The 14,143-nt window shown below is 54.8% G+C and overlaps 5 protein-coding genes across 5 annotated transcripts; 3 read left to right on the forward strand and 2 right to left on the reverse strand.

Annotated features, from left to right (window-relative positions):
* Positions 1–96: 96 nt before the first annotated feature.
* HD553DRAFT_318889 (uncharacterized protein) lies at positions 97–3,382 on the forward strand. The gene is made up of 4 exons (XM_046180941.1): positions 97–1,137; positions 1,206–1,283; positions 1,358–1,582; positions 1,664–3,382. The coding sequence occupies exons 1-4, from the start codon at positions 334–336 to the stop codon at positions 3,254–3,256; spliced, it is 2,700 nt and encodes an 899-aa protein (XP_046033100.1). The 5' UTR covers positions 97–333; the 3' UTR covers positions 3,257–3,382.
* A 37-nt stretch (positions 3,383–3,419) lies between these two features.
* On the forward strand, positions 3,420–4,916 carry HD553DRAFT_318892 (integral membrane protein DUF106-domain-containing protein). The gene is made up of 7 exons (XM_046180942.1): positions 3,420–3,599; positions 3,671–3,701; positions 3,771–3,803; positions 3,867–3,952; positions 4,017–4,309; positions 4,380–4,541; positions 4,618–4,916. The coding sequence occupies exons 1-7, from the start codon at positions 3,586–3,588 to the stop codon at positions 4,839–4,841; spliced, it is 843 nt and encodes a 280-aa protein (XP_046033101.1). The 5' UTR covers positions 3,420–3,585; the 3' UTR covers positions 4,842–4,916.
* Positions 4,917–8,334, reverse strand: HD553DRAFT_352757 (uncharacterized protein). Its single transcript, XM_046183717.1, has 11 exons — positions 7,944–8,334; positions 7,508–7,863; positions 7,295–7,386; positions 7,186–7,208; positions 6,932–7,107; positions 6,494–6,868; positions 6,238–6,419; positions 6,004–6,169; positions 5,568–5,930; positions 5,368–5,498; positions 4,917–5,297 (listed from the first exon to the last, which is right to left on the reverse strand). Exons 1-11 carry the CDS (start codon positions 8,249–8,251, stop codon positions 4,995–4,997), a joined length of 2,475 nt encoding a protein of 824 aa, XP_046033102.1. The 5' UTR covers positions 8,252–8,334; the 3' UTR covers positions 4,917–4,994.
* A 263-nt stretch (positions 8,335–8,597) lies between these two features.
* Positions 8,598–10,776, forward strand: HD553DRAFT_136312 (Alpha/Beta hydrolase protein). Its single transcript, XM_046176639.1, has 6 exons — positions 8,598–8,995; positions 9,068–9,169; positions 9,234–9,408; positions 9,488–9,732; positions 9,806–10,209; positions 10,285–10,776. Exons 1-6 carry the CDS (start codon positions 8,688–8,690, stop codon positions 10,674–10,676), a joined length of 1,626 nt encoding a protein of 541 aa, XP_046033103.1. The 5' UTR covers positions 8,598–8,687; the 3' UTR covers positions 10,677–10,776.
* Positions 10,777–11,514: 738 nt separating this feature from the next.
* HD553DRAFT_136321 (uncharacterized protein) lies at positions 11,515–12,248 on the reverse strand. Its single transcript, XM_046176640.1, has one exon. The coding sequence runs from the start codon at positions 12,127–12,129 to the stop codon at positions 11,626–11,628; it is 504 nt and encodes a 167-aa protein (XP_046033104.1). The 5' UTR covers positions 12,130–12,248; the 3' UTR covers positions 11,515–11,625.
* Between the last annotated feature and the right edge of the window lie 1,895 nt (positions 12,249–14,143).

Here is a 14,143-nt window from a genome sequence, read left to right on the forward strand (position 1 = left end):
CCTCTCGCTCGTCTCCCTCAACCTTGGCTGATAAAGGGTCACGTCTCATTCGGAAGTCGACCTCTTGCTCTTGTCAACCCTTCTTGTCGTTTGCGACTTGTACACCATCCAGCCAGGCTAGCCATCCAATTGGATATCGACAACTCGTCAAACGCAACTAACCCTAGAAGGGAAGCTCAGGTCGCGTTGAACCCATTGCAGCGAGGTTCACGAGGAGCGGGGAGCAAGGAGACATCTCTAAAACCAACGCCGACGTCATCCTACAAACGCGTTCACGACCTTTTCTACCTTCTCAGTCTTCTGCGACGTCACAACCGAACGAGGAGGAAAAAGATGCCTCCCGCTAGACCTCTCAAGCGGGCTAGACAGAGGTCTTCCCCCTCCGATAATCGCGATCACGATCAATCTCGGCCGGTCCGTAGGAGACGCATCGATCGCTCAAAGGAGGTCTCGACCGCGACCGCGTCGACAACCACCATGTCCACCGCGGCTCTTCATCAATCTGAAAGAACTACCATGAGTCGTCAAGCTGGACATTCGAGATTGAATAAGAGGACCGGGAAATACTCAAAGGCTAGACCTGTGACCCTTCGTCCTATCGCGAAGGTCCACGATGATGCGAGTTCGGATGAAGGGGATGATGAGAACGAGCTCGAACTCGCCGGGCTGGAGACCGACTTGTTGCCTCCCTCGTCCCCCGCCTATGGTCAAAAATTGCCTGTTCAGGCCACCTTCCCAAAAGGGCGGACATTGGAGGGGTTGGCCAGGAAGTTGGATTTGCCCCCGACCGTTGCGCCTATCAGGTCGTTGCCTTCCCCCCAGCTCAACCTTAACCTCCCTCCTCTCAACCTCGACCTCAGCTTAAAACACAGCTCGAACTTTCCACGACCTTCGCTACCTACCCAAATCCCGTCTCATACAAACCCACACCTAAACAGATCGTTCTCCACCCCACGCAAGATCTCCGGCTCGCGCTCTTTTGCGGGGGAAACCACCGAGGAAGAGCAAGAAAGCGGGGATGAGAATGGAAGTGATATTCTGAGCGAGATCGAGGAGGAGAACAGGGAGTATTACAAGGAGATGCAGGAACGGCAACGCCAGTCGCAGGTGATAGGCAAAGGAAAAGGGATAGAGCGGGTCAGTCACATGACGTGTATTTGCAAGTTGTGTATGGGTCCGGGCTGATGGACTACCGCATTTTTCAGATGCAGCTCTTACCGGGAGTACATGATCGGCGATTACAGCCGACTGTCAGCGATGTGACGACCAGTCTCAAGATGCTCGTACGTCTTTCTCTGGGTGGCCCGTCTTCTCCATTTATGTTCTGATCACTATGTATGGTTTCGAAACAACGCAGGGCTCGCCCGTCTTGATCCGTTCCATTCCTAAACGGTGTTTTCCATCAAGTACCACCCCAACCCCGTACGGGTCTGGATATGGATCGCCTTCCGGCTCATCAGGACCTTCTTCTCCAGGCAGCCTTGCTGTGGATGAAGCAGAGATCGAGAGGGAGTTGTTCATGGACGTCGACAGGGCTTCTTTGGCGCAGGAAGAGGAAGAGGAGCGGCTGATCTCGAACATGGTACGTTCGGCCTCGAATTTGGCTTCGACCGCGTACAGGGAAACTGAGTCTGATGAACGGACACATTTCTCTCCGATATAGATGCTAGGAGGTGACACGGAGGATGAGGACGCCGAGACGATGCAGCTTCCTCTAGCTGATTCGGTTCGATTGGAACATCGAGCCCGGATCACAGCTCTATGTCTACCTACAACCGAATCGTTCAGTGGGGCCCGAGTCAGGCGGATGGTCCGTGCCAGACAGCTCGGACAGGTCGTCGAAGACCTAGGAACACCAATGTCGATGAGTTTCGCCAGACTTGTAGCCGTCAAGAGGCGGGGGAAGTGGAACGCAGCCAAACTTTACGCGGGAAAGACGATCAGGCAGGAACTGGTCGGGTCGAAGAGCCGAGCGGCAGGGTCCGTAGGGTCGGGCTCCGGGTACGATGTAGGCATGCTCAGGGAAGCTATGCGACAAGCCGCAGGACGTCGAAGCTTGATGGCGAAGTACAGAATTGATGCTAGTCAGGTCGGGCTGGATTCGACCTGGGCTAGCGGGACGTTGACGGCTTGGTGGACGACACTCGGCAGGGTAGAGCCTTTCCGAAGCTTCATGCTATACGTCCAGAGCGAGCCGATGGTCAGGGCGCTCTGGTTACTCGAGAGGGAGATGCAGGAGGAGAGGGATGTGGACGTGATTCTTCCGATTGATACGGCCGAATCCAGCGCTGGGCCTGCGACTCCTGTCCAGGTTGATGACCGCAACGAGGAAGACACAGGAGCCACGACAACGGCGGTCAGCAGGAGAAGAGTCTATACCGATGATCGACACTTGGCAGGGCACGAAGCTCTTTACCCGGAATTCATCGAACGTTACGTCTCCAGGCTCTCCGAGACGGAGCCTAGGTTCCACCAGCTCCGAGCTTGGCAATCGATCGATGCGACGTGGGAGGCGAGGTTCGCCGCTCAGGAAGAACGAGACAACCGACGAGCGGCGGAACACCGAAGGAGGACGGCTGAGCGAGCTAGACAGAGGGAAGAGGCTGAGCGACGGGTCAGGGAAGCGAGGGAACTGGAGGAGAGGGAAGCGCTCATGCGGGCCGCGCAGATTGCTCGATGGGAAGTTGAAGCGGAACAGAGCAGGTTGCAGAGGATTCAGGAGGAGGGTGCGCGACGCCATACAGACAGTATGGGGCGTGCGGCCGCTGTCGAACGAGACGCTGCGATCATGGATAACCCGAACCCGCCGACTTATCCTGCTGCGGTACCCATCGAGCCGGTAGTTGCCGCCGCCTCGCTCCCCGTTACGCCGCCTCCGGCTGCTCCTCAAGACCTCCCGAACTATAGCAGGATTGTTTACGGCAATCGATCCCCACCACCACCTCCGCCATACAATGCCGTGGGTGGGTTTGAGCTGGTCGAGATCGATGACCTACTCTTTGACGACGATGACGAGGACGGAGAAGACGAGGACATTGAAGACGACCTCGGTCCTATCCGAGGTAATTGGCAGGACCCAAGCTTGCTGGAAAATACGGCGACTGAGCCCCGGTTTGTAGGTGTGCCCGCAAACCAGCAGCCTAGGATCCTCTCGCTAGAAGAGATGCAGGCCGAGCAGGAGATGTACGTGCAAGCAGAGAGGGAACGGGAAGAGGCGGAAACGACCAACAGACGCGGTCGATGCATAATCATGTAGCATTCATTCAACCACATTCTTGTAATACAATCAGTAGGTAGCGTTATTCATGCATGTCTCTCGCGGGCTCATGGTTCGATCTAGATGAGCGGATATGACTGTGTTGCAAGCTGCTACCCAACGGGGATGTTTCAGATGATGATATCGCATAAAAGAATTAAGCTCGGCTGATGATATGAAAACGCATACGATGCCGAGGATCACAGCATGATCAACCGTCACTCTGTCCTCTATAAGCTCCTAGCCAGATGTGAGTGAAGTTTGACCGGCACAGGGCGTCAGTAGACTGTAGACTCGGCCAACAAAAATAGAGACAGAGACTATCAGTCATGCCAGTCTCGACGTACGTTTCAGTAGCGGAGTCAGGAAGCGTTCCACGAGTTGATAAACCTGGTTCGTTACCCACCATGACAGACAAACTCTCTACCTCGATCCCGCTATCCGAGTGAGTCTACCAGCTTGTAGGAAGCGAAGGGCCTCTTACTGAACCATCTGCGCTCTTCAATATATATAGGATTGGGTGCTATTCCCTATCACGCTGGTCATGGTTAGCCAAGCCTTGATATACGTCTCGATCTGCCGAGCTCTAACTCGCTCGAAATACGTACAGATCCTCGTCGGACTGTTACGACACTATGTGACGATGCTCCTCAACTCGGCTCCCAAGAAGCTTCCAGCAGCTGAAGTCAGAGAACAGTACGCTTGTAGCTTTGCGGAAACGTCCTCGTTCCAAAAGCTGAACCTAGCTGTTTACCTGCAGGCGGGCGATGTTGAAATCACAATTACTCCGGTCGAGCTCACCTCTCTGCCCAATACCCCCTGCCGCATATACAGCCATGTCGACCTCGCTGGCTACGGCCCTACGTTCTGGAGCATACGTCAAGCCGGCTCTGAGTGAAGACCCGGACAAGGCGGACGCACCTGTCAATCCTCTTATGGATCCCTCTCAGATGGATGGCATGATGGACGGGTTGAAGAAGCAGGCTGTAATGATGATCCCCAACATGGTCATCATGCAATGGATCAACACTTTCTTTTCGGGTTTCGTCCTCAGTCAGTATCATCCGGCAAACTCTGGACGGTACATATCGTACTGACTTACACCCGGGAATTGCACTCTCAGTTAAACTGCCTTTCCCCCTTACCTACGGGTTCAAGGCGATGCTGCAAAGGGATATCGCCACACCTGACATGGATGTTCGATACGTTTCGGCGCTGTCGTGGTACTTCCTAAACTTGTTCGGTTTGAACGGGCTTTTCAAGCTCATGCTCGGATCCGAGAACGGTGAGCAGCAATCCCTCCTCCCGATCTGATATCACGTACAGTCGCTGACACTCGAAATTGGCCAAATTTGAATCAGCTGCGGATGGCTCGCGTGATATGGGGTCGCAGGCAATGATGGCGGGTGCTGCGATGGGTCCCATAGCACCAGGAAAGCCTGATATGGCCAAGCTGCACAAGGCAGAGGCCGACAACCTCGCCATCGCTGAGGGCATGTACGTATGGGCTGGGGAGGGAGTGGAAGCGAGAGTTCTCAAGCTCTTTGGGAAGCAAGTCGAAATGGAAAGCAAGAAAACACGATGAGGTTGGAGCATAACGCACCATGGCGTACTATTCTTGTACAAAGGTATACGATTCCAATCATTAGCAACGAGCTTGTCCTAGCCGCTCGGCGGTCTTTCCCCCCTTCTATAATGGTACATTCGTGGTATCGTAAGCGACAAACGCCTTGGTCACTCAGATTCGCCCCTCCGTCTTGGGTGGTGCTCTGGCCCGCCGTTCGCTTCGAGGTGGTGGACGCGGAATAGCAGGAGCAGGTGCGGACGAATATGCTGATGGGTCGATAGGCTGTGACGGCGCAGGCACGGCTGCCTTTGCGATCCTTTCCATCGTTTCTTGACGCGGGTTTGGCGGTCTCTCGCTCTTCTGGACCTCGGTTTCCGCGATGATTGGGTTAGGCTTGACATCCGCCTCGTTCCAGTTGGGCTGAAGAAGCGTGGCTAACAGGAAAGTAAAGTCCAAGCCAGAGTCGCGTAGTAGCTGGTGACGCAAGTCACGATGGACGTCAGCAGACATTCAGTAATGGTTTCTTTTCCAGATTGCCTCTGACCTTTCGATTGTGGTGTGCGGTGATGCGCAGCGACTCTTCGATAACTACGGGGTCGGATGTGGGACCGTAAACCTGGCGCCGGAAAGTTTCGGCAAACTGATATACCTGGACCTCCGCCCATTGAACCAGACCTACAAGCGCATACTTTGATGAGCACACGCACACACGCCAAGAGACCAGTGGCGAACATAGCGACTGACTTGAAATCATCCGGTTTTCCCGGAACGCCGTCAAGTACCAATCCGCCGTGTGCTTTAGTATTGTGAACATGACGACACCCAGCTCGCTGATATACGCCGGAACGTCCCCGAGGTATGATATCATCCGACTTCGCTGTTGTAACAGTTCATGCCTGGCGGCCAAAAACTTTTGGCTTGCGAGTTGTGCCTGGCCGAGATCGACCAGATGACCAACGCAAGTGACACAGGAGGATCGCTTGATGTCCGGGTACGACAGGTCATAAGCGACCTGATCGACGAGTTCTTTTTCGAGTCTGTTCAAGCGGGATGCCAAGGTGTGATCTGGCGACTCGCGTTTAGCTTGTCGGGCCAGGTGCTCCTTTCCTGAAGAGACGAAGTGAGGATTCTGCTCAACAATTTTTCTCGCGCGCGGGTTCTCGGATATACCTAGACTGACCTTTTTTCACCAATCTCACCGCCTGCTCCCAATCTCGCACGGCGATGGCCATCGTCAAATCGTCCTCGAAAGTCGCCAGCCAATCCAAGTCGGCCTCGTCCGTTTCCACAACCGAAGATCTCATGCCCGGAAGAGGCGGTACATCCCCGGATTTCATGTTCGTCATCTACCGCAAGTCAGCCATCAACATTGATCAGTCCCATTCGGAGCCGACCGAATAAACATCGCACTCACATCACCGGCCCACATGCTCTTCCTCCGCTCCTGCTCGCGCTCGCTCTCCTTTCGTTTCTTGGCAGCGAGATCTTCCGCCACCTTGCGGAACGCACCAAGCAAGACCCGCTTGTCGTCAGGATAGTTGGTGCGGTAGACCAAGCTCTCTTTACCACGTCGAATCTTGATAGCATTGGTCAGATCTGGCGGGTGCCAAGACCGGTCAGTATCATGTACATCCCAGTCGGGGTCTGCTGCCCGGCATCTTTCGCCTTACCTCCGCTATCCTTGACATCGACAACCACAACCTCGTTCAAGTTCCAGCACCTCTCGGCTACCAACCTCCCCTTGACCTTGTCCTCTTCCTTTCCCTGAGCCTTGTCCTTCCCCGTGGGCCCTTCATTCCGTTTCCTCTTTCTCACAGCAACCAATAAGAGGTCGTTCAGCAGGAAGAGCTCCACCGTCTGTTTAGCCTTGTAGGTCGCCGAGTTGAGTTCGACAAAGTTGCTCGCTTCGCAGATGAGGTGTCGACCGGGGACGTAGGGAAGGAACTTTTGCGACCCGGAGATTTGGGTCCAGAGAGCTTGGATCTGGTTCTTGTACAGGTTTTCTAGGTCGAGGACCGAGTTCCTGACCGTCTTTCTCCTCTCCACTATCGGTCATACCAGATTCAGTCAACCCGCCCACGATAATTAAGCCCCATGCTCGTGCTCACAGACGTTCCCCGACGACTTGCCCACCTCGTACCCCCCAAAAGCATCGTCCCCAGTGCCCGTACCCGCGCCCAATAGACTCGGCGCGCGTTTCCACTCGGTGAGCATCTCTTTCAGTTCGAGCATGTCGTTCTCGAGCAAGCCGATCTCCTTGGCGATAGTCACGAAATGTGCGTAGCTGTAGCATTCGTCGGGTAATTCAATCAGCGAACTCGATCTGAGATTCCTGGAATGCCTAGAATGCAGGAGCACTGACTTCTTAAAGACGTTACCTTTAAGCTACACCGATTTAATGAGCATCAACTCAGCTCTCTAAACCCCCGATAGTCGATTCTTGACAATCGCGGTGCCTGACGCGGACTCACCTCTTGTGCATTCGATTCTTTCCGCCTAGCAAGAGCCTGCTTGAAATCGGCCACTTCGTCCTCTTCCGCACCAGCTAGGGTCTTTTTGATGACTGCCACCATAAATGCAAACACATGTCAGCTCCAGCCCTTCCGTATGTGTTCTATATCATCGCTGAGGTGGACTACAAGCCAAAGTCACAGTGTTACTGTATGGCGTGAACGTGAACTTACAGGTATTGACTTCCACTTTATCCTCCTTTAACCCATCCAGATCCCACCTCGCACCCTGCCTCTCTCCGACACCGCTACCTCCTTCGCTATAGCCACCATCCCCTGAAGACCGTACCGCACTTCCACGGGGTTTGACCATTTCTTCCTCCCTGCTCGTGCCTTCCTGCATAGCCAAGCCATCACGAGGGTTAGAAGGCAGGTGTGAATGGGAGTGAGGGAAAGAATAGTTTCCGAATGCGATTGGGGTTGTTGTGGAAGTAGGATCGTTAGGGTCGGTCGGGTTGGAGATGGAGGATGGATCTATGCGGAGGGTAGGGATCGGAGGAGCGGGGATCGATGGCGATGGTTCGGCGTATCTGACGGTCGGTGGGAAAGATGAAAGGGCGCGATCAATATGCCTTCAAGGTATATTGAACTATTACGCCTAGGTGCTCACCTCATGGACAACCTCTTCTTGATCTTCTCCCCGACCTTGCTCTTCTTGCTCTCCCCCTTCTTCTTCTCCTTTTCCCTGACCGCATCCGTCGTCCTCACATACGTCTGTTGCCTCTTGACTCCCGGCTTGCTACTCGTCTGATGTACCTGTGACAAAGATCCTCCTCCGAGCTGTGATTGCAGTTGTGATTGGGTAGATTGGGGGAGTTGAGCGGCGAGTTCGTCGAGGTTGAAAGTGGTCGATGTGAGGGTGACGTTCTTTGGGTTTGCGAATTCGGACATGCGCCGATTACGGAGGCTGTGCGACATGTTGGGCGGAGACGGTCGGTGTCGAAGCAGGAGACAGGAAGATACGGTAGTCGAGGTCGACGAAGCAGTGCGATGAACTACAGACGTTAATAATTGCGAGTGAGATAGCATCGTTCATGGCATGATGATGATGTCCTAGTTACGGCGAAGTCCCATGAACCGGCGACTCCCGGTAACGTAAGGAAATGACGGCATCAACGGAGAACCCTGATCACGTGACTTTTACTTCACATCTTCCCCTCGGCCGCCGTTTCCCCGAATGACGTTTGCCGAGATTGCCGATCATCTCGAAGGGAAAATCATCATGCATCCGATCAAGATATGGTGCAAATTAGAGTTTGAAAGGGGGAGATCTGCCGATCAAAAAGGTAGAAGAAAGGGGACAAGGAGCTGTTCCAAGAGGCACGTATATATCACAGGCTTCTTTACCCCGGCGATGACACAGCTCGGCCAATCCATCGCGCTCCTGCTCGAACACTTTTGGACCTGGATCTTCACCATGATCGGGCTCTCCCCCACGGCCGGTCAGATCGTGCACGTCCTGCCCACCCAGGCCGTCAAGCTGGCCGTCAGGGGAATCGGTGCGGGCAAGTCGAGTAAAGCGATGGGGAACGGGGAAAAGCCTACGAACGGGGAGGCTGTCGTGTCGAACGGACATGCGGGATCCGAACCGCTGGGCAAGTTCATCCTCGAGCGGTGTCCCAGCTTGAAGGGGTCGTTCAATCCGTCATGGTGGATTAAGAGGTGCGTTATTCTCGATGTATAAGCCCTCCTCATCATGCTAATGGTGTCAATCGAGATATTCGGTGCATGTAGCGGTCACCTTCAGACGATGTACTGCGTCGTAGGCAACTTCAACATTGTAGACAAGGTGGTCTACGAGCGGACTTTGCTGCGAGTCCGGGATGGAGGGACGATGTGAGCCTGCGAAGTTGCTCGCCTGAACGCCCGCTTAGAGTTGACGAACACGTCACAATCTCAGTGCAGTGGACATCACCCCTCCTAACCATAAAGACCTCCCGCCTGACGCTCCCACGATCATCGTAGCCCACGGTCTCACAGGCGGGTCACATGAATCCTACGTTCGAAACGTCCTGGAATGGGTCGTGCGTCCGAAAAGCCAAGGTGGACTTGGTGGACGGGGAGTCGTCGCTAATGTGAGCCTCGCGATCAGATGATATATCATCTGGTGGCCATACCCACGGCACCGCTGACGTTCAACCGCGTCTCGCTTAGTATCGAGGATGCGCCGGAGCTCCCCTGACGAGTCAACAAGCATACTCGGCCCTATATACGGGCGACTATAACACCGTCGTCCACCAGACGGCGGCTTCCTTCCCTTCCTCGCCCCTCATCGGTTTAGGGTTCTCTTTAGGCGCAGGGGTATTGGCAAGGTACATGGGAGAACAGGGAGAGGGTTGTTTGTTAAAGGGAGGGATCTCCTTGGGATGTCCGTGGGATATCCCGGCCATGTCGACAGTGTCAGTCTTCGAAACCATCTGGGGCGTTTCTTGCGAGCAAAACCACGCTTACTGCCGTACCTTCACTCTGCAGGCTCGAGACCGGTTGGTTCTCATCCCGCGTCTACTCGTCCTCGATGGGTCAAAACCTAGCTCGCACGGTCGGTCGTCACATTGCCCCTCGCGAGTTCCTCTCCAAGGCCGAACTCGCCAAACTCCCCGTCTTGCCTACGGAGCAGTACGATCTCGCCACTCCTTACGGCGAATTGGCAGACGAGGTCGTCAGGCTGAAACGCAAGGGCCGGCACCTGCGTCTGAGAGAGTTTGACGAGTTGATCACTAGCAAACTTGGAGGTTTGAGGAAGGAGGACGGAGGGGTGTTCCCGTTCAAGGGAGCGGACGATTATTATGCGCATGCCAGTTCGAAGGCGTTTATCGGGAAGGTAAAGAGGCCGTTGTTGGGGATCAACGCGTTTGACGATCCCATCATCCACGGATGTGAGTGCGAGTTGACGAGGCCCCATAACTTCATGTGTTCCCTCGCTGATGCGATACCTTCTCCCTCCGTAATAGCTGCCCTGCCGATCGAAGAGGTCACGAAGTCGAGTCACGTCATGCTCGCCGTCACCGCTCACGGGGGTCATCTCGGCTGGTTCGACGGACCCCTATTCGCCCGGACGAAGAAGGTCAAAACGGCAGACGACCAGGTCGAACGGGTCCGAGCGTATCCTCAACAACGGTGGATCGCTAAGCCGGTCCGCGAGTTCATCACGGCCATCGTTGACGAGCTGGATTATGATACGTTGGCTCCCGAAAAGGGACCTGTTTTCGAGCACAAGGACGACGGCTGGACCTGGGTCAAGGATAGCGAGGCGCAGGTGTACGGACCTGTCGTGTGGAAGGTGATAGAAAGCGGCGGAGCCGTTCAGGGTAGTAACGACTCGGGAGTACTCGCAGGGTTATAGATGCAGACTGAGAGCATATAGATGGATCAACTTGGAACATCGCATGATTGTAGCTGGCATAGTTTGTCAACGCCATTGATTTTCAGGCGCGGCTTCTGGTCAGTAAGCGACGCATGATCGACTGAGAATTCGCCAACTATGGGGAGCGGGAGTGGTGATCCGACGATGGAACCCTGAATGACATCTGATCTCAGATTGGAGCTACAACTCCCGCACCGATGACATTCTCGAGACCATTGGGGAGATTGACTTAGCCCATGGTGATTGCTCCAAGGATAGAAAGAGTGACTAAGATCTGTTTCAGGATAGCATAGTCCCTCTCATCTGCATTCAGAATAGGTCATAACCACTGAGCAAGATTGATGGCTAGCCCCGGGATGATGACTTTGATATGGCCTATCTCTGCGCAAGGCATCAGTTCATCAGTGGCACAACGGCGCTTTAGTTCAAGCAAACCTTGTGGTAGAAATCCGGAAGATCCATTTGTCTCGTCTGTGCTATTGCACATGTCGTAAATATCATTCACCCACCTGCTTTGGGTCGGCTTATTTTGCTTCTGGCCAACTACCAACTACCAGCTGCCAGGTGTGCAACATGGTCATCAGTGAGACATCGATTGATCCGTATCGACGGCGACATAGCAGGCATAGCCTCTTCCTCCCGCTTCCCGTGTTTGGCTCTGGCATAGCTCGCGCTAGAGAATCACGCCGGACCAACTTCGCTCGATCGCTGTGCGGTCGGTTCCGAGGCAGGAGTATCGCGTACAACTGCAACACAGCATTTCTTCCTCGAACATTCGGTCTGGCAAGACTGTTTCGTCTCGTCTCGCATGCGGAAGGAAGATGGCTTTGGTTGCCGTAGCCGTATCTTTCTGTAGCCGCTCATGTAACGAGGCTGTACGCTATCGAAGATGGGAGGGAGATCCGAGTGAGACGCACACGGTCGTTTGCTAGTCGCGCGCCGAGATCAAACGACCTCGGTCATCAAACAACAACCAACGAGGTCGGGACCATGCGATCGTCAGATCGTTTCGTCGTCGACATCCCCATTCACGACTGCCACCGGTCGCCCTCGATGGCCTTGCTATACTGCTATGAGCATAGCACGGGAGCGATAGGGTAAGAAGAGCGATAGATCTCGGTTCGGACAAGGCACAAGGCATCACAAGGGTGAGACCGACACACACACACCCACTTGCTTCCACCCATCGAAACCTAAAAAAGGCCCTTTGACGACGACCCATACGGATTCTGCACATAGGCATAGCCATATAGCCATAGCCTTCCTTTCCAATCCTCCTTCTGCTTCTTCTTCTATCGCGATGTCTATATTCAGACAACCCCGTCCCCCACCCGTGTCCAATTCGACAAACACGAGTCAGGGCTATCAATCGTTTACGTCTGGTGGGAACGCTTCGATCGGGTTCGAACGGATGATGCAAAGTCAAGGTCATCAGTACGGCAGCAGTAACCTCAACGTTGACAACAACGCAAGTAACGGCATCAAGAGCAGTATCAGCAACCACAGCATCGGAGGGATAACGACTTCAAGCTCAGGAGAGACGATCAGGCCTACAAATTCCACGGCCTCACCCGCATCTCATTCCAGGACGGGGGGTGCAAATCTGATGCCTGGTCGAGGAGGATCACTGAAGTTGAAGGACAGTTGGAGGAGGCTAGGCGCGGACGAACATGTTCTGGAGAATGATGGAGAGGGAGACTTGGATGGGCAAGGTGGGACTGGGGTGGCAGGAGCAGGCGGTTTGGCAAGGCATACGAGTCTGCCAGGTCGAGGTGAGTCCTCTTATGATCATCAAGTCAATACCGGCCTCGATGAGATCAACGAGGCCATGGCGTTCAGTCTCGCTGAACCTGAACTACCTTTGACGTGATATCGCTTGTATACCTGGTGCGTAACCTCATCAGCGGCCCCATCAGCCTTCCTCTCATCAGCGTCGGCGTCAAGAGATCCTCGTCCGACTCCCATCTCCCGAACAGGATCCGGGTCGACTCGTTCCTCCCGACACCCGTCCATCTCTGAAGAAGGACCTCCGCCTATCGTGCCCAGTTATGATACCCAGTCTACCAACACTGGCGCTGGCAGTGGGAGCGCTTTGGCGTTGGGCAGGAGCAGTAGTCTGAAGCAGGTCATGGACAAGAAGGATTGGAGGAGCCGACCGGCGGGATTGATGGGCGGAGACGACCAAGTGAGAAACATTGCATCATCAGAGTTTCTTCTCTAGCTCATCCGTTGAATTCTCGTCTCGCAGGAACAGACCGTCCCGATGGGGGGTCATCAACGGTCTCACTCCCATAGCTCTACCTCTCCCAGCACCTACACAACCCAAATAACCGATCAAGGCTCGGCCCTGCATCCCACCTACCTCTCTCATCCGCACCTGTACAAATCAAACTCGCTCCGGTCGACGTACTCGAATCCCGCCGCACCCCGTCGAGAACGAGTAGGGTTAGGGCACGCATACACGCAATCGATGTATCACCTGGAATCCCCTCCGGCGAGCGCAACATCGTCCAACTCCAACTCGACGCTGCACCCGTATGGAGGAGGGTGGAACGATCTGTCTCCGATCTCTCCCACAGAGGCGGAGGCGCATTCTCATTTAGGGCATGGGCCGTTTCCTCATCAACAACAGTACCAGGGAGGCTCGTCCGGCTTGGGCGCCGGTGGGTCAAGTCTTCTTGGTGATGTCGGTGGGGATGGAACAGGGGAAGAAGGAGCCGCGGCCATGTTGAGGCGACATCAAAGTTTACAACAGGGGTATGGCAAGTCTCATCGAGTCGCGGACCGGTTGGCGAGGTCACAAGCGATCTTGGCGATCGAGAATCGGACCGGGACGTCGACCGGGCAACAACAGCCTCAACAGCAACAGGAAAGGGAGAGGGAGAGGAGTGATCAGGGAACGAGTCTGGACGTACCCCCGACGAGCCCGATTGGAAGGAGCGCTTGGTCGAATGCCGCAGTGGGGTACGATGGGAATGACGGATGGGACGAGCTAAACCAGTTGAAGCAGAGGCAGGCGCAGCAGGGACAGTCGCCTGGAAGTAACCAGCTTCAAGGTCAAGGTCAAGGCCAGACCCAAGCTCGGGGCCAGCAGAGGGTGGGACTGGACGATATGGACCCGGTCAGACGCTTGAGGTTGTTACAGGCCATGGAGGCCATGCAGTTGGGTTCCGAGATGATCGCCCCTCCTGGATCTACACCGGGTCTCATGGCTGCTCCGGCAGGACTGGCGAGTCTTGCTACGGCTTCGACGATCGAGTCCCAGCTAGGGGACTCGATTCAAGCCACGTACGATCACAGTCAAGGTCATTCTCATACGAGATCGTACGGAAGCGCTGCCATCGCTCAAGGAGCTTATGGGGTACCTTTTGGTACCGTCGATGGGATGAACGCGGGTGTGGCAGGGTACGATCGACAGCCGGGGCATGTATCGCACGGAAACGACT

Source organism: Filobasidium floriforme (assembly GCF_021052385.1).
Source record: "Filobasidium floriforme strain CBS 6241 chromosome Unknown HD553scaffold_26, whole genome shotgun sequence".
NCBI lineage: Eukaryota > Fungi > Basidiomycota > Tremellomycetes > Filobasidiales > Filobasidiaceae > Filobasidium > Filobasidium floriforme.